This window comes from Plectropomus leopardus, chromosome 2, assembly GCF_026936395.1.
Source record: "Plectropomus leopardus strain MGB_pleo_1.0 chromosome 2, ASM2693639v1, whole genome shotgun sequence".
In the NCBI taxonomy this organism is placed as follows: domain Eukaryota; kingdom Metazoa; phylum Chordata; class Actinopteri; order Perciformes; family Serranidae; genus Plectropomus; species Plectropomus leopardus.
The window spans coordinates 37,371,008-37,394,548 of record NC_142177.1 but is presented as its reverse complement, the minus strand read 5'-3'; the positions used below and the strand labels follow the sequence as shown (position 1 = coordinate 37,394,548).

The following is a 23,541-nucleotide window of genomic DNA, read 5'->3' as shown; positions in this document are numbered from 1 at the left end:
CCTAAAACCAGACTGACACCTCTCTAAAATGTTATTTGTGGTTAAAAGTCATTTACTTGGTTAAAACACAAGTTTTCCAAGATTTTACTTAAGAATGGTAAGTTCGATACAGGTCGACAATTATTAAAAATGTTAGATCTAAATTGCTCTTCTTCAGAAGGGTTTCACCACCGCCGCTTTTAAAGGAGGTGGGGAAGACACTCCGTCTGAAGAGAGCAATTCACCATGTATATCAATTGTTCCTCAAGAAGAATGCATGAAACGTTTTAAAAAATGGAGTGGAATTGGGTCTAAGAGGCAGGTTGTGGGCTTTACTTGGGAGAAAACTCGACCAAGTGTCCTCGCATCTACCAGGGCAAAACTCTCCAGTGTTTCCTCCGGTAAAATCAATGATCCGGGTGAGTAGACACTTAAAATCTGATGCGGTAAAAAGACTCGATCTGATGTCATTGATTTTACTTGAAGTGGTCTGCAAAATCCTCACAAAGGCGTCCTTGGTATCTTGGAGGGTCTATTAAAATTTGCGTTTGTTAAAAGGTCGATTGTGGAGAAGAGGAATTTTGGGTTGGTTTTATGGTCGTTGATTAATTTTTGAAAGTGAGAAATTCTTGCCTGTTTGACAGTGTTATTGTAGGTTTTGAGGTGTTCACGGAATATTTCAGAGTGAACTGTTAACTTTGACTTTCATTATCTCCTCTCAGCACTCCTGCAGTTTCTCTTCAGCTTTTTGATGTTCATATTTCTCCAGGGCGTGTAGGTTTTGTTTTAACAGTCTTCAATTGAAGTGGGGCCACTGTGTCCAGTGTTGTCTTTAATTTATTGTTAAAACTGTCAACAATGAAATCACATGGTGCTGGTAAATATCTGCTGGAGTGCTCTGTAAAATCGGATAAACTTTGCAGCCACTTCAGAAGTTAGGTAGCGTTTCCTCACTGATCTCACGGGCCTCCCGTTGATTAAAACTGGTGACATAAAAAACACACAAAAGTGGTCAGACACAGCCAGATCCACAACAGATGGCCCACCAATGGACAGGCCATAAGTTATGACCAGGTCAGGGGTTAGCCCCTGCTGTGAGTTGGCTGTGTGACATGCTGTCTAAAATCTAGGCAGTGTAAAAGGTTTAAAAATTCTCTGGACACTGTGTCTGAGGAGTTGTCCATGTGCAAGTTAAAATCACCAGTTATTAAAATTCTATTGTATTTACTATAGATAATTGATAAAAGTTCGGAAAATTCATTGATAAAAGATGATGAGTACCTGGGTGGTCTGTAGGCGGTTAAGCAAAGAATGGGGTTGCTAAAAACAAAGGCATGATACTCAAATGATAAGTTGTTAAAAAATACTTCATTTGAGCACATGGTAATCTTTGTAATTGAAGCAGTTCCGCCTCCTTTTTGCCCTCTCGAGTTGAAAATAAAAGTTAAAATTTGGTGAAGCCTCAGTGAGAACGACAGGTGCATCAGTGCCAAGCCATGTCTCTGTCAGTAGAATGATGTCTAAGTCGTTGTCTACAATAATATCATTTATAATAAATGATTTGTTTAAAAGGGAGCGCACATTCAGGACAGCTATTTTAGTGTCTGCACTGGACGTGTGCTTGTCACCTCCAACTCGGGGAGTTTTTAAAATACAGTTATTTCTATGAACAGACCCTGGTCTTACCTGTCTGTTGTTTGTAATTCTGGTTTTCGATTGTCTGAATATTATCCTGCGCCTGTATAGTGGCGGTGACAGTGTGGAGGTGAAGGTAATTGGGAGGCAGGGGGTCTGTAGTCGTGTGTCATTAGTGAGTCAGGAGGAGGGTGTGGGCATGAACGGATAGTCGTCAATGTTCACAGATAAAAGATGTGAACCATTCTTGTTTAGGTGGAGGCCGTCGTGTTTGAAAAAGGTGGGGCCTGTTTAAAAAAGCTGCAAAGTTGTCAACAAATGGGATACCTTTTCCCAGGCAGTATCCCTTCAACCACACGCATGCAGCTGGATCGGCGCGGAGGTGGTGACGCCACCGTAACGAGGGGGGAAGCGGGCCTGAGGATAATTAACCGGCTTCCCGTGTCCAGCAGGTGGTCAATTAGGGTGGCGAAGTCCCGTTTAAGAAGTCTCGACTGCTGGTATTTTAGGTCGCTGATGCCGCCCCAGGACCAGTGTAGAAGCTGAGCTATGCTGAGCACTCAGCTGCAGAGCGGAGGATGGCGATGCAACGCCCTGACCGTGCGCCAGGGTGGCAGAAGGTCCGGCCGCCATGCACTGCCACGTGCCTGACCATGGAGGTCCCAACCACCAGCACAGAGGGCAGGTGCGCCTCTCCCGAGTGCGTGCCTTCGTGATCGGGCCATGGATGGTGGAGAGCGGGCCGTGTGGCTCCGTGCCTCACGGAGGAATTCCCAGGTAAGCCCCAGCGGAGGAGCTGCTGTTGTCGGCAGCACGAACACTGGTCAAATCAGACCCGTTAGGACCCGGGTGGTGTCGGTCGGGAGCCGGGGCAGCCACTGCCCTGTTGAGGGTATCCGGAACCCGGCCTATGGGTGGTCGCGGGATGTCTTGGACAGCGTTCTTCAGCAGCCTCATACGCGTGGCGAAGACGTTGCCGGGATGGCAGCTGTTGGTCCTGACTCCAGCGGGCGCAGCGGTGGGGCCCACCCGGAGGCTGCAGCGGAGATGACAGACGGTGCGGCAGCGGGCGCCGCTGCCTTGGTGCCCGCCGATGAGGGGAGGGACCTGTGGGACCGGGTGGGAGGAGTGTCTCCTGGGTGGTGAGCTGCGGTCACGCGCGGTCCGGCGGGCGGTGCAGCAGCCTCTGGAGGAGCTCAGACCCTGACCATCGCCTGGAGCACCAGCATACTGCGACAGAGCCTCAAAGCGGTTGGAGAGTAGGAGTGGAGGCGAGGTGGTTCCAGCTAAGGTCCTAGATCGGCCACGGGTAACCACCTCAGCCCATGAGCGCTGGAGGCGGGGGGGGTATTTTGCCTAAATCTAAACCCCTGTGTGAGCATCTTCTTTTGTTGACATCCCAGCATTGGTTGCCATGTGCTTTTGTTGTCGTATAATAAATAGCAGACGCAGAAGAATACTTTGAGCGTAATATGTAGACGCAGAAGTCCACTGGAGCGGCAATATGTGACGACTTGGGATGAACACAAGTTGGGCCTTGACGTCTTGCAGCCCACCTTTTTCAATCATAAGCAGGCTTAGTTTCATCCAAAGTCGGTTGGAAAACTTAGAGACATATACTGAACGTGTCTTTATGTGTCTATGAAGATACTGTATCACTGTGTGTGTGTGTGTGTGTGTGTGTGTGTGTGTGTGTGTTTCACACAGAAGATTAAGCTAATGAGAGAAGAGCAGAGTTAATCCAGCCTCAGCACTCGTTCTCTAATGCCCCATACAGACCTCACACAATGATGCTCTGTGTGTCTGTGTGTGTGTGTGTGTGTGTGTGTGTGTGTGTGTGTGTGTGTGTGTGTGTGTGGATTTGTAATGGTATGAGGGCAATAGTAACAGTTGACTGAGCAACTTTCTGTATTTCTCTCTCTCTCTGTCATAGATGTGTGACTTCCCACCCGTTAGGTTTTAGGGGAGCAAACAGCGTGTAATTAAAATCCACCGCCACAGATTGTTTGGTGAACCTAATTACTGTGTAGTAATCAATAAAATAAACACAACATGTAAACTGTTGACCCTACACTTTACAATTACAGCTATTTACAGAATTACTGTATGTGACATGTCCATATTTGTCCACGAAAACATCCCAGCTCATTGAGTGGGGTTGTCCTGAGGTTTGGTGTTGAGCTTATTGGTTTCGTTTTCCGCACTTGCTGCAGATTACTTGTTCATCAAACATATTAATGGGTGATGCTAGGCTTAGGCGGTGTCATGGTAATACAGTATACCAGGGTAATAAGAAATTCAGAAGATGCTTTTTCAAAACCATCATAAATATAGGCACTCCTCTTTCTATTAAACTCATTGTATGTAGTGCACAGCACGCACCACCACAGCTCAGTCTCTGGTCTCTACTCGTGTAACAGACAGCTGAGCTGAAAGACACAGAGACATCTAGTGGTGGAGGGAGAAGTTACAGGACTATAAACAGCTGGCCGTCAGCAATGGCATGTTTTTTACATCTAACTTAGTGAATTAAGGTTTTATTTCAACCAAACCGGAGCTGCTGACTGCTGGAAGAGCGGACTATTACTAGCAAGAGTAACCAAGAGTGGTGAGTTTTTTTTGTTTCTGTCAAGTTTGAATGGAGTGTTTTTTTATGATGAATTAACGAGGCAATAAAGCCTCGTCAGTCCTCTGTGACTGAGAGAAAGTTTTAATTTCCTGTTTAATCAGGACAATAGATGTGAGAAATCACTTTTCTTAACATTTTGTTGGTTTCTGCTGTGTGTGTGTGTGTGTGTTTGTGTTTGTGTGTGTGTGCATGCATGCTTTTATGTGTGTGTGTTAGTGCGTTTGTGTGGGTGGGAGGGTGTTAAAAAGGATTTAAATATTATAAGCCTCGGTGGTGTATTGGCGCTGTGACTGTCTCCGCCTTTTCTTTTGGTGAAGTTAAAGTTGTGGTGCTTTTTTCGTTCTGCTGTCCCAGGAAGCTGCATTTCTCCACATCCAGGAAAAGTGTGACTATTTTAGTCCACTAGTTATTTGATTCTAAAATTTTACGCAGTAACACACATTTGTGAGCCAGCCGTGGCTTTAAATATAGAACAGAAACCCTCAGCTGGTGAGCCGCCAGAACGCCTGTTAACTGCCAGGATTTGGCTGCTTGTTCACCCTGTGAAAATCAATATTTTTATTCTGCGTGTGTTACATAAACCATGCTGTGGACTCTGGGTCACATTAGCTTGTAGCAATAGATGTATGATTTTGTCTTCTGTGCTGGTCAGAGAGAACTGACTGAACCAGTTTGGCGATAGCAGAGCTCACACGTCAGCGCTGTATTTGTTAGGTAACTCGAACTTCCAAAAAGGGCATGTACTAGTGAGCTGATTTGTTAAAGGGACAGTTCACCGTTAAAAATAACAAATACACATTTTCTTCTTACCTGTAGAGCTGTTTATCAGTCTAGGTTGTTTGAAGTTGTTGAGTGTTGGAGATATCTTGCGTAGAGATGTCTGCTTCCTATCAAATATAATTGAACTAGATGCCATTTGGCTGTGCTGTGTTTTTCAGGGTTCATACACATTTTTACTGATAATTTCCATGACTTTTCTGTGACTTTTCAGTGACCTTGAGGTAAACTTTAAAGACCATACATTCTTTGAAACAACCATCGAGACGCCTCATCAGTTCTTTTTCACTAAACATGAAACAGCTTTTAAAAATAAATAAGTAAATAAATAAATTTAAAAAATAATCAATTCAGAACAGGATTAGCACTGAATAATATATGGGGGGGGGTGACTTATGTTTGCTTTAAAACATTTTAACCATTTTTTGTTATTTAAAACATTTCTTCTTTATTTTTTGGTAACATTAAAAAGAGAAAATAATTGCCATTTTTTAATTTAAATATTTTTAGTGATTTTTAAAGAAAACATGCAGGTTTGGATGGTATGCGTTTTTTAAAAGAAATTTATCAGAAACTGTAAAAACAGAAGTTGTTGTTGAATGTTCAAATATTTATATGGGTTGTACATTTTTGTGAATTAAAATATCATATACATGTATATTTAGGGGTTTTTTTTGTTAAATGTAGCAAAGAAAAAGTATTGATGCAATGTTTGAATCTTGAGAGTTACATCCATCCCCTTACTTTCACTTAGCCTACAATGTTTTCCATGTTTGACGTAACCTTGAACCATAGATAACAAAATGCTAAGAACATTTACGAAAAGTAAGCGTCATCTGTTAGATTGTACCAGGCTGAAATCACCCAGGCTGGTGGTGAGATGTGTAACCTCGCAGACATCTATATTTTCACACTGTATTGAATTATGTGTTGTACTGAGCGGCCATATTGGCTTCGTGCTGTACTCTGTGGACTGAGCTGCTGTGATGATTTATTTAACAAGTTTTTGGGCTGTAAGTTCCTGCTCTGCTCATCTGTATTGTGTGTATTGATTCAAACAGTTCCTGCATTAAAGTGATATTTGCTTCATGCCATAAATTCCAGAAAAGACAGAGACTAAAGCTGCATGCTTCACTAACTCACAAGCTGCCAGATGAATTAAATTATTAAAAATGGCAGACGCTGAGCTGGATTTGAACACTGTGTTGTGTGCTGCTCTGTAAATAGGCAGAGCTTGGACCCCAGGTCACAGTAGCTCGGTGCAACACATCCCTTATTTCTGTTCTGTGCGCACTGTGCTGTGTGGACCAATTAACTGAACAAGTGTGGAGCTACAGTGGCTTGCTGCTCCGCACATCTGCACCCTGAGTGTGTTGAAGGGTGATAAAGTGTACAAGCTACGCAGCAGTGCTGTGATTAATAACTCTGCTGATCATACACACAAGAGACTCTAATGCGAACCGGAAAATGATGCAGTTGCATTCTGCAAAGCCTTTGTATGAGTTACTTACTTAAACGTCTTTTATCAACTTCCTGCTCTTCTGTCTGTTTGAAGTAATACGTGTTCCCATCCAATGCAGCAAATATCAACCAAAGCTTAGAAATCTTGCAAAGAAATAAAGCATTGAGAATGTGTCCTCGTTTTAATAACACAGAATTGGTCATTGAACAGTACATTTGCATGTTTCATATAAGCGTTTCTAAAGTGACGTAGTATGAATGGATGGTGCGACTCCTGCCAAGCTGCAGACCACCGTTCAAGGCCACATAACAAATCCAGTTATTTGTTAGTGTGTCTTTGCTGCATTTTCAGCAGCTTTTTGGGCACCATGTGTGTTTTTAGCACCTATCAGCCATTTTTCTAATGTAAAAGTGCCACAAAAGCGTGATTTTTAGCTGAGACAGCACTTTATTACCTGCCAGGATAGTGCCACAAAATCTTTTGTTTTTAACTGAGACATTGCCGAGTTTCCTGCATGGAAGTACCACAAAAAGGCAGAAACAAGAGCTGCATGATAGTACCACCAAAATCTTTTTTTAAACGAATACATCAGTGCTTTTACTGCCAGGGTTGTGCTAAAAAAATGGTTGTTATTTACTGAGACTTTGCCACATTTCCTGCCAGGATTGAGCCACTGTATGCGGTTGTTTTTTACTGAGACATTGTTGTGTTTTCTGCAAGGACAGTGAAAATTGGTAATTTGTAACAGAGACATTGCTGTGTTTTCTGCCAGAATCCTGGCACGAAAATGCATGTTTTTTATTGGTTGTTGCTGCATTTTCTGCCAGGATAGTGGCACAAAAATAGGTTGTTTTAACCAAGGCACCATTCCATTTCTTGCGAGGGTAGTGCCAAAAAAGTGGTTGTTTTTAACAGCAATCATCAACACTTTTTCTGCCAGGATAGTGACACAAAAATGGAGTCATCCCTGTTTTTCCAGCAAGGATTGTGCCCCAAAAGTCTGTTACTGTAAGAAAAAACATGATCTTTTCCCAACTAAAGAGATGTTTTTTATGCTCAAACCTAACCACGTTAACCACAGCATTGTTGAAACATTAAGTTTTAACATATCTGCTACATAATATCATACAAACCTAATGTTTCCATGGTTTACAGAAAGGTATTATAGGTAGAAAAGGTACCATAATTTGTGGCGATTGGATCCTATTTGATCGAATGCTGGCTGATGTCTGGCAGATTTGAGAGAGGAAGTGGCATGATGCCGCTGTAGAGTATCTAAGCCTCTTTGTGAGGCGGCCGGCTGTTTTGAGTCTTACTTTGACTCTGGAGGCCAGTTCAGATTCTGCCACATACTGACAGTCATCATTAGTTTCTTTTAGGTTTGACCACGATCTCGCCCTGAGCTTATCCAAGTAGTTTTATTTGCCTCAACACAACCAGCAGAAATAACTTTGTGCTCGTACGTCCGTACAACTTGTTTTAGGCCTTTTTTTAATTCTTCAATTCTTTCCCCTTTTCATCTTTTTTCTCTGTCTTTCCGCCTCAGGCAACATTTAGTGTGTGTTGTTGTGTAGGCAGATGTTGTGTGGATGGTTTTCCAGTGCCCTCTGCTCATGTATACGTGTGTTTGTGTGTGTGCGTGTGTGTGTGTGGGTGGGCGGCAGTAATCTTTGCCTGCAATTTTGGAAGATGTGCGTACAACTGTGCTTGTGTATGTGTGTGACGCACAATCTGTGTGCGTGTCTTATGGAGAAGAAGTGAAGAGAGCCAAAAACTGAGGGTGTTCACAACTTGATGCTGTTGTTAAAAGACAAGACACATTAAAATAGGATTTAGATTGTTTCTTTTGTTCCTTTTGATAATTGTATATATGTGTGTGTGTGTGTGTGTGTGTGTGTGTGCGTGTGCGTGTGTGTGTAAAATTAACTTCAGGAGATTAGCATAGAGGGAATCATAAATATGGATCAGTTCTGGATTGAAATGCCAAAGAAAAGCTTGTTTGTCCCTCAGCGTCTTGCAGGAAGCTTATACCGTATCTCCATTAGGTCAGGCTTTTCTGCTCTGGTGTGATGCATGCTGACAGTTTTGTTTACTCGGATCGTTGGTTTCATAGCCAAAAAGCCGATATCGAAACACTGAAGCCAGGGTAGAAGTGTGATTGGGTGCAGTGCATCTGATGGCTGCTAGATGGCTCTAAATATGTCTGTCTCAGAGATGAACTTGTCGGAAAAACAGGGCCAACATCTTATTTATCTTTTTCTTTTCTACAAGTCATTATGGTCTCAGTGTCAGTTTAGTTTCTGATTGCTTTATTAACAAGATCATTTAATTTACATAACGGTGTGTTTTGTGGCGGGTGTGTCTTGATTGATGGGTCTTCGACTTGCTCTTGGATTTGCACTGACTGTGCTGCTCCCTGTTTACTGCTTGTATAATAGACCATTAATTTTGCAGTTTGTGGTTAAGCAGTTTTATTAATAAGTCTCAAAGGATTGTGTGTGAGAGAAGCTGTGTAGAGCTCAGTATCTGACTGCATGATTTTGCTATAAAAAGACCTGTGCCTTTTATTAGCACACTTCTCTTCACAATTTGCTTCATGCTCCAAGATGTTACTTTTTATTTTAAATGACAGAGTTAAAAGTGATATCAAATGCCCATATCTAAAATTTCCTAGCCAAACCCACTGAGAATGAACACCCAAATCTATATCTGTACAGCTTTCAAGTTTTGTAATATGTTTTTTTGTTGTTGTTTTTTAATCCTGTCTTGCCAGCCTGTTTTCATTCCAAACATGTAAAATGCCACCACTTTTAAAGTACTTTCTGCATAAGATCCCAACACCAAAAGCCACAATTCATGGGTCCAACAAATCCCGGATTTCATGCAGGTGTCCGATGTTGGCTTACCGTCTGAATTTGATGCTTGTTTTCTACATCTTATTTTGTGCCTTCTTCACCAAAACCAAATCATTCATGCGGTATGTGTGTTTGCTGACATTACTGCGTTGGTTGCCATGTGTATTTGTTGCCTAAACATAACCACGTGCAGCGTTATCCCGCCATGTGCTTGTGTTGACGTCATGGTAGCCCCATACAGGAAGGCAAAGAGCAGACAAAGAAGGATACTTAGAGCGTAATATGTAGATAAGGAAGTCCACCGCAGAGCAGCAATATGTGACAACCTGAGATGAGAATGTGTAACTGCTGTTTAATGTTAGCTGTGTGATGCTAACAGTTATCCCTGTCTGGTCCCACAGCAGTATTGTCATGATAAACAGAGAGAGATAGGAGGGTGAGAAGGTGCTAAGCAAAGCAAAACAGTGCACACAGCTCTTGAATGAAATGGGATTTTACCAGTTTGAAATTGTCAAATTTGCTGTAAAGTTGAGATGATTGTGAAGAGGGCATGTATTCATTTTAATGCTGCAAACACAGATGTAATGCAGAGGCAAAGCATTAAAGAACACTAGAATACTGATTTGTTTTTTCTCTTTCTGCTATTTTCTAAATAAAAAATAACCAGGCTGCACAATAGACATGTACCTAAAATAGACTGTTGCTATGTGGACGTAGGTCCATTCAGTAACACCGAGGACTCCTTCAGCCTCGAGAGCCGCTGCCTTACATCACTCCTCCCGCAGTGAAAGCATATGACACTATTTGCTAAACTAAAGAAAATAAGTATGAAAGAAGTGAACAAAGTGTTAAATTCACCGCTTTCTTTATTTCTTTCTTGCTCCCTCATGGCTCATCCTCTCCACACTCGTTGGCCGTTAACTGCCATCTCTTCTTTTCCACCTCTCGTCTGTCCTGTTTTCATCCTCTCCTCTTCTCTGGGCTAATCTCTGTCTCCCCTCTCATCACAGCACAACGAAACAGCTTTATTCTTCCCTTCACTCTTCCCCTCTCCTTGTTCTGTATTTTTCTCCCATCTCTGCTCCTCTCTGCTTGTTCACGTCCTCTCTCATCTGTTGCCCACAGTTTTCTTTCTCCTCTCAACTTCCAGCTTCTTCTCCGCACTTCCTCTTGCTCTCTTTCTCCCTCCTTCTTTCTTCTCCACCTCTCTCCTCCTTTTTCATCACACCTCCACCTCCTCGCCCCGTCCCTCCTCTTCTCTCTATTCTTCTCTTCCTCTGCTGAGCCCTGCCATTTGCTCCTTTGATCTCTGTCATTTTGCTACAGCTTACCCCTCAGCCTCCCCAACACGGTTACCATGACACTGAGAAGGAGAGGGAGAGATTTACCGAGTGAAGGAGAGATAGTGGGGGAGAGAGCGATAGAGGGAGGTGGATTGTAAGAATGTGGAGCCCTGCAGACGAGTGAGGGAGGTTCAATTGAGAGGAAAAAAAAGACAGTGCGGAGATAAGTAGTGGAGGCGAGAGACGCCAACAGAGAAGGCGACAAAGAAAGAAAGAGTTTGAGAAATAAACCAGAGAAAGAGGTAAAGACAAGGCGTATTATTTTTACTGTGAAGGAGTAAAATAGAGGAAATAATCACTAAAGAAAGGAAAACTTTTTTTTTTCTTATTGTAGGTGGAAAATGGCAAAGAAGGAAAATCATTTTGAAAACTGATTGTGTCTAAAGCCACATTCAGTCTGAGCCAAACTCTGCAACAATAAACGCAGCCCTCTTTTTTTCACTTTTCTTATTATATTTAGAACATTTACAACATTACACACAAGACGCAACTGTATTACCAACACAGCACTCACCATTGACGTGCCAAAAACAGACGCCACAAAACAAGTAAAAAAAACAAGACAAAACAGAAACAAAGACAGTAAAGAACAAAACAGACAAAAACACAGTCACCATGATCAACGCTCCACTAAACATGGCCTTAAATTATTCCACTTTCTTTCATAGGCCTTAATTGTTCCTTGTCTATATGCAATAATAATAATAATAGTTATAATAGTAATAATGAATGTATATAGCGCCTTTAAAAACAGACTTCACAAAGTGCTTTGACGAACAAAGCAAAGCAGAAATGGGAGACAGTAAACAACAGAAAACCAAACACTATAAAACACGAGCGAGGCGAAACCAGGGTAAAGTTAGGACAAAAATAAAACCACAGGACACATAATGCAAGTATAAAATAATACAAAGAAGTACAGAAGAAGAACAGTAAAAGCAATCAAACCACAAATAAAAGAAAATAAGATAGAAAAAACATGAATTAAAAAGATAAAAGAAATAAAAAGACAACATCACATAAAAGCAGGTCTATTGAAACGAGTTTTGAGAAGTGATTTAAAAGAAGTCACCGCCTTATCTCTCATGCCCTCTAACCTAAAATAATGTTTCAAAAAAGAGATAAAATTAGAGAATCTCAAATAATCTTTTTCTTTCAGTTAAAAAAATATTTCTCTTACTCAGTCTTTTTTTCAGGGTCATCCAAAACGTCACCACATGTAGACAAAACCAAAAAAGGTGCAACATGTCGTCAATTTCAGTTTTACAGAAGGAAACGTTTTGATCTGATTCCAACCTCCAAATGAAAAGCACTTTTCTCACGGTTCTTGCATTAACGTCACATATGAGTCATGTTTTGGTGCAATAAATATTTGAAAAAGAAAATGAAATTTCCCCCTAACCTTAAGTATTGATTATACCTACTGTATTGATTATGTTTGTACAGGTTTTGTTTTTTTACTCAATATTGGCTTCTGTATAAATTGGTCTAAAAATTTCTTTCCTAGTGGCATTTAAAAAGTCTTAAAAGGACTTAAGTCCTGCTTTCCTTAAGCTGTAGGAACCCTGGGAACCTTAAACAACGCACCGCCACAAAGGTGGTCCTTAAAGCAGCACTGTGTTTGATCTGAATCCCTCTGTTGTGTCTCTGGTGAAAACGGTCAAAGCCAAAAACTGCAATCCGTTTATGAGTCCATTCAGACCGTCTCTCGCAAACGAGGAAATATTATCGCTATGAAATGAGCACTTGCATGTCTCGTATTCTAACATTTTTTTAGCAGTTTTCTTTGTTTGGTTGGGAAACGGTTGCGATAAGACGACCACACTATAACGTTTACTCCACAAAGACTAGCATGACTCACCATCTGATTATATATATTATATTATCTGAAATATAAAAAAGATGTTTATCTACATGTAAATGATAGTGATAGTGACGTTTTGAGCCTGTGGTGGTTGAAGGAGCCAAACGTCTTCATCCAAACGGTCTTTGGTTGCAAGGACAACAGATATTCTCGCGTTTGGATGGATAAAAAGTCAGGGGATCACCAACGTCTGCAAGCTTTACCCTCTGGATACCAGAAATTACTTGTACCAAATTTCAAGGCAAGTCATCCAATATTTGATAGAATATTTCTGTCTGGACTAAAATATTTAACCAACCAACTGACCAGCCAGTCGTGCCATCCCTAGAGTCCCTTAAAAAAGGGATTGAATGAGGAAGTAAAGAAGAAAAGAGCAGTGAGAGCTTCTCTTCGAATAGAAAATACTAATGAAAATCAAAAACAAAGGAGCAAATGCAAGTTTTTGAAGAGGTTTTTTAAAGGCAGACATAAAAGATGAAAAGAAAAATAAGCCGGAAGAAATTCCTTGAAAATAGGAAAAAGAAAAAAAGAACTACAACAGAAAGAAAAAAGACAGCAATAAAACGGAAGAAAGACAAGAAAGCAGGAGAAAGGAAAGAAAGGAAGAATATGAGTGTAAGAGGAGAGAGAGAAGGAGGGAGCTTAATTTCACACTACTACTTCCCACACAGAAAGAGAGAGAGAACAACAGGAGTGAGAGACAGAGGTGAAAGAGAGGAAGAGGGGGACTGTGTAATCACTTCTGCCTGTTAGAGAAAAGCACTCGCCTTCTCTCTCTCTCTCTCTCTCTCTCTCTCTCTTCCCTGTCTTTGCCATGTGACCGGCCAGCGCTCCAACACCGCTCTTTTTTCACTCTCTCATCCTTCGCTCGGCTCACACTATGTCTGACTGAGGAGGAGTAAGAGGAGGAGGAGGAGGAGGAGGGAGAGAAAGAAAGAAAGCAGGAAGAAGATAAAGAGACGAAAAGAGGGGAAAGGATGTTCTCCGTTTCACTCAAGTGCCGCTTAGGGGTCATCAGACGCCGAATTAAGGGTACAGTGAGTGTGTGTGTGTGTTTGATAGACTGTCAACTATGCAGCCGGTGTGTGTGTGTGTGTGTGTGTGTGTGTGTGTGTGTGTGTGTGTGTGTATCAACTGTACACTGCTCTGTGTGTGTGTTTTTGATGTTTATTTGACCGTGTTTTTGATGTGTGTGTGTGATCTTTCATGCTTTTTGTGCTTTTGTCTTTACATATTTGTGTGTTCTCGGTGTGTATTTTTGTGCCAGTGTGTGAGTCCCCGTAGGTGCAAATTACTGTGTGTGCACATTTGTGTGCATCTACTGTAAATTTGTGCGCCTCAGTGTGTATTTCTGGGTGTTGTTTGTCTTTGTGTGTGTGCCACGAGGAAAGCATGACGCCAGCCTCCCGCTGATGTTGTTGGCATGTTGTTCTCTCATCTGTCCTCCTCCCCCTCCTTCCTCCTCTTCTTCTTCTTCTCCACTTTTTTAGTTTACTTCTGTAGTCGTTGTTGCAAAGGCTGTGTGTTCACAGGTTTGTTTTGAAATAAGATGAGATAATTCTCCGCACAGCGAGTCAGTTTGATTGTCTTGATGTGAGTAAACAAAGTGTCTTGGCTGGTGTTTGGAAATATAAACCACCAGTGAGCTGCTGATCAGTTTCACAACAGGTTGATTTTGTGTGTCTGTGTGAGCTGAGATTTTTTTGGCATCAATGTCATCTTCATGTGCACGTCTTTTAATATGAAAACAGCACTTCAGATCCCGGTAAGTGAGTTGTGATGGAGTGGATGGATGCAGAGTAAATGAAGAGTTTCAGGTTGGAGATTTGTGCTCGAGTCGCAGCTTGTTTGATTTTTGATTTTAACGGCTCCAAGTTTCTCTGAAGGAGGCGATAAAGTGACTGAAGTGAAGTTTCAGTAAAGCGAGAGACAATTTTTGATACAGATTGATGTCTGTTTTAGAGATGAAAAATTTCTTTAGGTAAATTAAATGTTTTTGGCAGTGTTAGGCTGCCATGAAACTTCAAATATAAACTCCCAGTTAAACGCCTCGTCCCTTTTACTAGCTTGGTGTAGCTACATATTTAGAAAGTTCAGTTTTATGGAGGTTCCTTGGCCTACCTGAAGAAGACAGTAATACTGGCATAGTAAACAAGTAACAAAAAGAGGTTCAAATAAACTATAATGTCCCATATAGACACCTGTCTCAAATATAGGCCTGTTGGGTTCAGTGGTGTAAGCAAATGATACGGCATTGAAGGCAGTGGCGGTGGCGTTGTGGTTAGCACTGTTGCCTCACAGCAAGAGGGTCACTGGATCAAAACCCGGTTGGAACGGGGACTCCGGCTTCCTCCCACAGTCCAAAGACATGCAGGTCAGGTCTGTCTATATATCTATATATCTCTGTCTATATAGTCTGGCGACCTGTCCAGGGTGTACCCCGCCTTCCGCCCAATGACGGCCCTGTGACCCTTACGAGAAAAAGCGGTTACGGAAAATGAATCAGTGAATTAATAGAAGGTATTTGGTGTAACTTTTCGAGCCTTATTATAAAACAATTGTATTCCATTCCATAATGGGATTCTCTAAACCCAAAATCCAGTGTACTTATTACAAAATAGTACAAAAGAGTACAAAATACTCACATTTCACTTGTTTATTTGGCTCTCATCACTAAAAACAACAACAGTTTTTTACACAAAGCCTTCATCGAGCGTCTGCAGCACTGTGCAGGTTCACTTTGGTAATACACACACAAAAGCAGAGAGCACAGCCAGCGATTCTTGGTTATAAAACGTTTTGGGATTGGTATGATGCAATGTTTAAGTAATTTTTTCAGCAGCAAATTTTCTTTTAGTTCCCAGAATGTTCTTCTTAAAGTTTGGGTAATGTCCTCTATAAACATCATCACAATGTTAGAAATGTTTTGTTTTGGGTTTTTTTCCACTGGGATGTGTGTGTGAAACAATATCCGCCGGCCGGATCTCATCTTGTTAATAGTAAGCGAGAACATGTTTCTGAAAACATCTGAAGCGAGAAAGAGTCAACTCAGCAGCAGAATCTTGGTTTATATTTGATCAGTGCTGCTTAGTTTCACTGTTTAATCTCAGTTTTTTTTCATCCTCCATTTTCACTGTGCAGGAAGCAGTGTGGCGCCCACTTCCTGTTCACAAAATCTCGCTATTACAGAGAAACGAGGCATTAAAATATGTTTCCGGAAACATTTTTGTTGAGAAATAGTCAATGCAGTGACTTAACGTTGATTTATAGTGGATCAACAGTCCAGTTTAACCATTTGAGAGAGAGGGGGGGGGGTGGGCGTGTCTCTTGATCCGCTGTATACTCTTTGAGTACGTGGTGGCGGCAGCATCAATTGCCACCAAAACAAAAATGCTGAAGTGCAGCCTGTAGTTTGAGCAACGGCCCCAAGAGCCAGCAAACCAGGGAATCAGACCAAAAACACTTGAGCTCTAAAACAGTGTCTTGCATTGGGCATTTAAAGTAGGAGTGAGACAATAAAACAATCCAGAAGCTCCAGCCGGAGTTACACATTCATGCATTTTAATGTTTCATTTTTCAGCCTCGGAGGTGGCTGCTTGTCACTGAAATTATGGTCTCTTTTTTGGCATAGTGATTCATGCATATGAGGTACTGATGGTTAGTATATTGTGTATGTGCTCCACAGATTTCTCTTACACCTTGTAGTATAAATGAACTTATACTTGTGTAACGTCTTTTTCATATCGCATTCACTCATTCACATACCAGCGGTCAAGGCTGCTACACAAAGTGTTGCTTTAGACATTCACATACACTCCCAGAGCATATTCGGTATTTTATCCAAGAATACTTCGACGTGCAGACTGAAGGAGCCCTGAATCACAGCACTGTACTTCTCATTATTGGACAACCTGCTGACAATGGATATAAAATGTGTGTGCGAGCGTCTGTGCGTGTGCGACAGAGACAAACAGAAAAAGTTAGTGTAGCGTGCTCAGTGTCTGGCTGGATGAGCGCCAGTTCATAAACTTTTATGACTGGAGTAAATAAAGCTCATGACTCTTGTTTTATTCAACAAATTCTCTCAATTTAGTGAAATGGAGGAGGCGAGGATGTTTATTATTTATCACCTTTTCCCAGTTGTGTGTTAAACTTATATTATTGAAGTAAAAGCCAAACCAGGTAATCACCACCATTTGTCTGTTTGTTTTCCAGCTTAAAACTTGTGAAAAAAAAATCCAAATGATTGCAACAAGTGTGCGGCAGCCAGACAGGAAGTGATTTGAGTTTTCTGTCAGCAATTAAAAGTTATATAACAAATATTCTCGAAATTTCAGTTGTCTCATGGAAGAAACCTGACATCCAATTAACCAGAAAAAGAAAACAAATCTGACAAATGAGTGAGCTGTGTATAATAGCGATTTAGGGCCATTTTATGTAAGAAAATAAATGAATAAAATACAGAGCCATCAGAGGGGGATAATATTTTTTTTTAAAAAACTCTGAATTTCCAAGATGAAAGCAGTAAATTTACCCGGGGGAAATTTGCATAATTCTCTGAAATGAAAGTGATCAGTTTATGAGGAAAAAGAACTTTTTTAATGAGATTTAAATAGTAAATTCCTGAGAAAATGTTAGATTAAAGTTGTAAATTAACAAGAAAAAAAATCACAAATTTGCTGCCTTAAAGCCAGATGACGAAGTGTAACAGGAATACTCAGCTTGCTTTGCTTGGGGGCCACTTTTGCAAAATGACAGAAGGCCAGAGGCCAGTCTCAGCGGCCCCATACACGTTTCTAGGATTTTAGGTTGAAATAAATAGATAGTGCTCTAAAATAGCTCACAGAGCAACGAGGACTATGAGCAACGGCAGCTTTGCATTTCATGTTTTTTCCTTTTTTAGTGAGTGTTAGCCTTTCAAAAGTAAAATTAACTGAAACTGACGTTCCTAACTCTTAACACTACGACTGTCGTTATATTCGAGGTGTCACGACTTTTTATCTTCCAAAAAATTTTGATCGCTAAACTTTCAGTCTGTTGTTTGTTTCTGAATTAACATTGATCACAGCAGCTCTACCTGCTTCTCATTACTGCAGCAGGGGGCTGCTGAATGTGGGTTAGCTCTGTGTGTGTGTGTGTGTGTGTGTGTGTGTGTGTGACAGAGAGTGAGATGCATGGTTGGTTGCCAGTGGAGCTTGGGGCCAGTTTGTTGTGTGTGTGTGTGTGTGTGTGTGTGTGTGTGTGTGGGTGTGTGTGTTTGTTGTTGTGTGCGTTGATTGATCTCCAAATCTCTGCAAGCTGTCGGGACTATATTCTCTGTCTCTCTCCCTGACTTTCATTATAAATGAGGCCACTGCTCGCAGTATGTGGCGTGTGTGTGTGTTTATGTGGCTGAGGAGAGAAGGTGATGCAACTGTGTGTATCTATATGTTCTGTAAAGCATGTTTGTACACATGTGTGAGAAATGTGTCATTAAACACTGTTTGTACAGTTTGACAGGTTGTGTGTGTGTGTGTGTGTGTGTGTGTGTGTGCGCGTGTGTGTAAAGATGGATGGTCTCAAAGGAGAGCGTACCAGAGGACGTGACTGAAAGCTGCAGCTGAATAAAAATCATCAGTTGTCTCACTTTTTCACTGAAGTGTCAGTGCAGCTCACACACAAGTAGCTGTTTAGCTTTTTCGGCAGGGTTTTCTGAGGGGCTAAAGATATCGTACGAATTATGTGACGTAATTTACATAAAGTTACAGAGGTTCAGTTTAGGCAAATAAAGCCACCCCTCGCTCCTCCACAGCTCCACCCTCTTGTCCAAATATGGTCATTTCTGGCTCCAAAAGAACAACATGAAAAACACGAAATGCTGAACTCAAGGCTTCAAAACAGGCGTGCACAAACCTGTGGGAGACGTCTGTTGTTTTTACAGTCTTTGTCAGGGATACGCAGCTTGCTGCACTTGGGGGCCACTTTTGCAAAATGACAGGAGGCCAGGGGCCGGTTGTAGCAGCCCCGTACATGTTTTTAGGATTTTAAGACATTTCTAGGATTTTAGAACGTTTATTGGATTTTAGGACATTCCTATTATGTTGGGACATTTCTTGGAGTCAAGGACATTTCTCGGATTTTAGGATGTTTCCAGGATTTTAGGACGACCCTTGGATTTTAGTACATTTCTGGGATTTTAGCACAGTTTTAGGACATTTGTAGGATTTCAGGATGTTTATAGGATTTTAGGACATTAGAGGACCAGCAAGGACCTCTGTCTGAGGGTGCTGGGGATCCTCCACTGGCACTTTGGATAAACAAACTCTATGTTGATGCTGTTTTGTGTACTCTGGCACCTTATGGACACTAAAAGTACAAAAACCATTCCCAGTGTAAATCACTTTATTTTTATTGTGAATTAGGAAGTTGTCGGTGCTCATTCGGCACCCTATCAGGGGCGACCTTTGGCCTGCAGGCAGTAAGTTGAGTATCAGTGGTCTGTGGGATGTGTGCTGGTTTAGAGCCGGCCTCAAGTGGCCATTCGTCCAACTGCAGTTCATGGTCGTTCAGGTTGGCTTCATTTTTCCACCTCAGAGGTCACTGCTCGGGTTCACCAACATGTTGCTGTGATGTCAGCTGTGTTTCTGTGGCGAACATGGGCTAGATGAGGACGTTTTTCCTTCGTTCTGAGAACGATGAATGTGTTGCCTGAGTCCACAGAGAGTTTTTCCTCGGCAGCAAAGTGGTGGCAGGGTTCTGGGGAGCGCTTCATCCCAGCGCTTTATTAAAGAGCTCTCACAGTGCTTTTTTTTTTAATGACCCGCTGCATGTGGGTTTTGTTTCTATGACGATATGATAATTTTAGCATTAGCATTAGCCAGTAAGCTAATGTGACTACTCCAACAACGAGCTGACTACACAGTAAACGACAAGCGTACAGCGGCTGATGATAAAAAAACAATATTCATCAGCACTTCAGTGTCCGCCAGCCCACCTGCTCCCACAAATGGGCTTCTCTGTTTTCGTTGTGAGAGTAGCCTCGCTAAAATGTGGCAGTGACATCATCAACAACAGATTTTCAACTCGAAGCGCCGGTAGCAGCTGAACAAAACAGGCAGAGCACTCAAAAAAAAAAAACGCTGGGCGCGGCGTTTTTTCTCCAGGCAGCTGCAAATACCCACTACACATAGGGAACGATGGCAAAAAGACGCTGGCGCAGAGAAAGAAAAAAACACTACGCGGAGTATCCCTTGCTCTGAGCAGTTGCTAAGCAACCAGAGGAGGCTCAAGAAGTTACTGGTCCCGGCTAAGACGTAGCCCGAGACATAAAGTTGCAGTTTATTGGTTTTATACTTCAGTTTTTGTACGGATTGAACAAATGAGATGTCAGGTGTTGATTAGTGAGCTTTGAAAGTGAAGTTGATTTGCCAGGCTAGCTGTTTACGTTTGGTTCTCGTCTTTGTGCTAAGCTAAGTTAGTTGTCTGCTGGCGGTCGACTCCAATCATAATTTACACAAAGTTGCTCGTCAGGAAAACATAAACACAGCTCGTGTTTAAGCATTTTAAGCGCCGGTAAGACTTACATCCCCTGTCAGCTGAGGTACAGTCAGCATTTGCAATGAAAACTTATATATGATACTTCCCTTATTAACCTGGGCTGCAGTGAAGCTTTGCTCTCCTCACAGGGGAGTGTGTGTGTGTGTGTGTGTGTGTGTGTGTGTGTGTGTGTGTGTGTGTGTGTGTGTGTGTGTGTGTGTGTGAATATGAAAGATGTGCTCAGCAAACTTTCCCCAGCTGAAATACATTTTTAAAATAAGGCTGAGGTGGCTTGTGAGGAAAACTCTGTGTGCAGGATTCCTCACTTAGTAGTAGGTGCAGGAATCAATAGAGCAGAGGCGTTGCTGGGTGCATTAGATAAGAGCTTTACACGGTTCACAGATCTAAACGTCTGAGGTGCGCCACCATGAAGTCTCTGAAATGTATCTAATGAGCGTCCTCCACAGCCTCTCCCCGTTTATCGTGCTGGTCTGTCGTGTGTGATCATTGCCAACTCGTCACACAGTGCCGTTCTGTCAGTGACCTTCCGCGTCTCCTTATAATGTTTTAGGTATCGTTATGCGTCAGCTGTTTATGCTTCAGGATGTTGTTCCTGTGAGGTCAAAAAATGCACGCGGTGGGATGACGTAGCGCGGCCCTTATGTTAACACAACAGCGCAGAATGTCACGATGGTGACGATTAGGCAACAAAGTCAAACAGAAACACATCCTCACGTAAAGCCAACGTTTGTGGGACTCATCCATCTCCCCATCTGCCCGCCCAATAAATGCGCTCTCTGTCCTATATTACGTTGTCACCAGCAGCGATATTACCTGACACTGTCCTTCAGAGTTTCATAGGTTCTGCCCGGCTGCGTTCTCAGTGTCTGATTTTCTTCTTCGTTATAACGGCAGCGGCACCCGTTCTGACGCTGAAACACATAGGAATGACATTTAAATAAATAAAGCTCGTGCCTTATAGACACGGCTGTTCCTCAGACAAACTGATGAGATGATCCTCTCTTCCATCCAAAACTGACATAACAACCACGGCTGTTTGCGCCATGCTGCCGTGTTACAGTGGTTGTAGAGTATGAGGAATAAGGTTACAGTAATACAGGACCGTCAGCGTCTGTCAGCGTGTCCACTGTGTCTGCTCCTATTTAATTTTAAAGAATAACGGCTAACGGGGAAACAGCACACTTAGTCACACTGACCAATACTCCATCACTCACTCAGTCATGGACAGAGTTTTCTGTTTATTGGGCTGGCCTGGCAAGTTGCAGTCCAGCTGAAAACATATCATCATCACTCAGGAATGTGGTCATATGATACTTGAACTTTCTGCCTTAAATCTCTGATTTGTGGACAGCAGTGGGTAGAGCAGAGATTTCATTGGACATGTTGCTTTCTTGCCTTTTTGTTTGTTTTTTGGATAAACTTGTGTTGAATTTTTGAGTGATTCATCACTTTCTGTAGGTGGATGTTTCCCACCAGTGACTGCAGTGGAAACCACAATTTGATTTCTTCAGTCTTGCCGTTCTTTTTTAGTTCCAGCGCGATCGCACGGTTTATCAGGAGCTGAGCGTTTTTTCCTTTAAAGACAACAGGAGACACAGTGCAATATGGTAAGACCTGTAAAGACTGTTCTTTTATCCGACACACCTGACCTCAAATCTCACTGTGTCAAACTTAGTCTGACTGAAATTGGTTTTGAACCACTCACCCCATGCTGGTTCCTCCTGGTGACCAGAAATAACCTACAAAGTGAGCAGAGTGTAGATTAGGGTTAACCCAGCCAGCGGTAGGAGTCCCATAGGTTGTCGATTGCACCAGCAGGCTGCGATGATGAGCACAACCACCAACTGTTACATCAGTGCTGTTTGCAGTGCCGGCGGCTGGGAGACATTACCTCAGCTTTGTAGCTTTTATATTTAATAAGAAAAGATTTCAAACCTCAGACAAAGGTGGGAAACATAATACGAGATTATGATTGTACTTTTGACACATTATCCCGTCAGGTTATCCCAGAGCAGCCTCAGATTGGATTTGTCATGACACCCAGGTGACATAAAATGATATATTATAGCTGACCGACTTGCTGTGCTACACTGCGAATAAAGAAATATCAAGTTACCGCAGTCTTCTTAAAATAGAAAGTCTTACTTATCCTGAAGGGAAAATGTGTTGTAGCATCCAATTCATAATTTAATAAAACACCTCAATATCTTAATAATGCAAGTACCAAAAAGAAATAGAAGTATGTTGATACACTACAATTGCAATTAAATGTTGTTGCGATGAACTTGAAAACAACCAGTGTTTGGGAGTAGTGAACTACATGTAATTAACCCTTTGAAACCTGGGGTGACATCACTTTTCTTGCAATGCTTTCAGACATTACACATTTTTAAGAATGAGTAGCCCGAGACTTACCTGCTTCGGAGGGATGGTTCCACTTCTTTAGCTCCTCTATAAAATCTATCTCCTGTTTGACTGTATTTCTTCCTCCAAGCAGAGGCTTCCTCTGTAAGCGTGACCGGATCAAAAGGCTGTACTGCGGACCACTGAGCGGTCAGCAGCGTCTCAGGTCCATGATCCGTCAGACTGCAGCGCCCGGACTGGAAAATACATTCTCTGCCACACTTGACTCAGTGTTCTCCCCGCGGCGCTGTCCGAGGTGCTGATCTCTGGCCTTCACACACTCTCTGACGGGCTTAACTTACTATATACTACACACACTCTCTGAACCTGGTCTGTCTGGATCTTTCTAGGATTTGGGGACATTTCTCAGACTTTAGGACATTTCTAGGATTTAAGGAAGTTTCTCTGATTTTAGGACATGTCATGGATTTAAAACATGTCTAGGAATTTAGGCCTTTTTTCTGTTTTAAGGACATTTTGGGGATTTTAGAACATTTCTAAGATTTTAGGATGTTCCTTATACTTGAGGACATTTCTAGGATTTTAGGACATTTCTGGGACTCTATGGCATAACTAGAATTTCAGAATGTTTCCAGGATTTTATTACATTTCTAGTATTTTGGGACATTACTCAATTAGGACTTTTGTAGGATTTCATGGCATTTCTAGGCTTTTAGGATGTTTCTCGAATTTTACCTAATATCTCGGATTTTAGGACGATTTATATGATGTTTCTCAGATTTAGGAAATATCTCGGTGTGTAGGACTTTTCACTGATTTTTGGATGTATTGAGGATTTTAGGACATTTCTCTGATTTTAGGATGTGTCTAAAATTTAAGGCCATTTCCTGGATCTTAGAAAATTTTATAATTTCAGGATATTTCTAGGATTAGAGGCTAGCACCTCTGTCAGGGATGCAGGGATCCTCCTTTGGTAACCCTGTTGTTAAACACATTATATTTTTATGCTGTTTTATGCACTCTGGCACCTTATGTATAGTAAAAGAACAAAAACAATTCCCAGTGTAAATCACTTTTTTAATTGTGAATTAGAGAAT

The 23,541-nt window shown here is 41.8% G+C and overlaps 1 protein-coding gene across 7 annotated transcripts in view; it reads left to right on the top strand.

The window, feature by feature from the left end:
* The window catches only part of grip2b (glutamate receptor interacting protein 2b), a 343,140-nt gene that overhangs the window by 158,902 nt on the left and 160,697 nt on the right, over nt 1-23,541 (top strand). For 2 of the 7 annotated variants that reach the window (XM_088070136.1, XM_088070124.1), the window contains exon 1: nt 12,250-13,576. The exons of the other annotated variants lie outside the window; for them this stretch is intronic. In XM_088070136.1, the coding sequence (XP_087926262.1) occupies nt 13,522-13,576 (55 nt within the window). In that variant the 5' untranslated portion in view covers nt 12,250-13,521. Of the gene's footprint in view, nt 1-12,249; nt 13,577-23,541 lie in introns of those variants that run through there. 7 annotated transcript variants of the gene reach the window in all.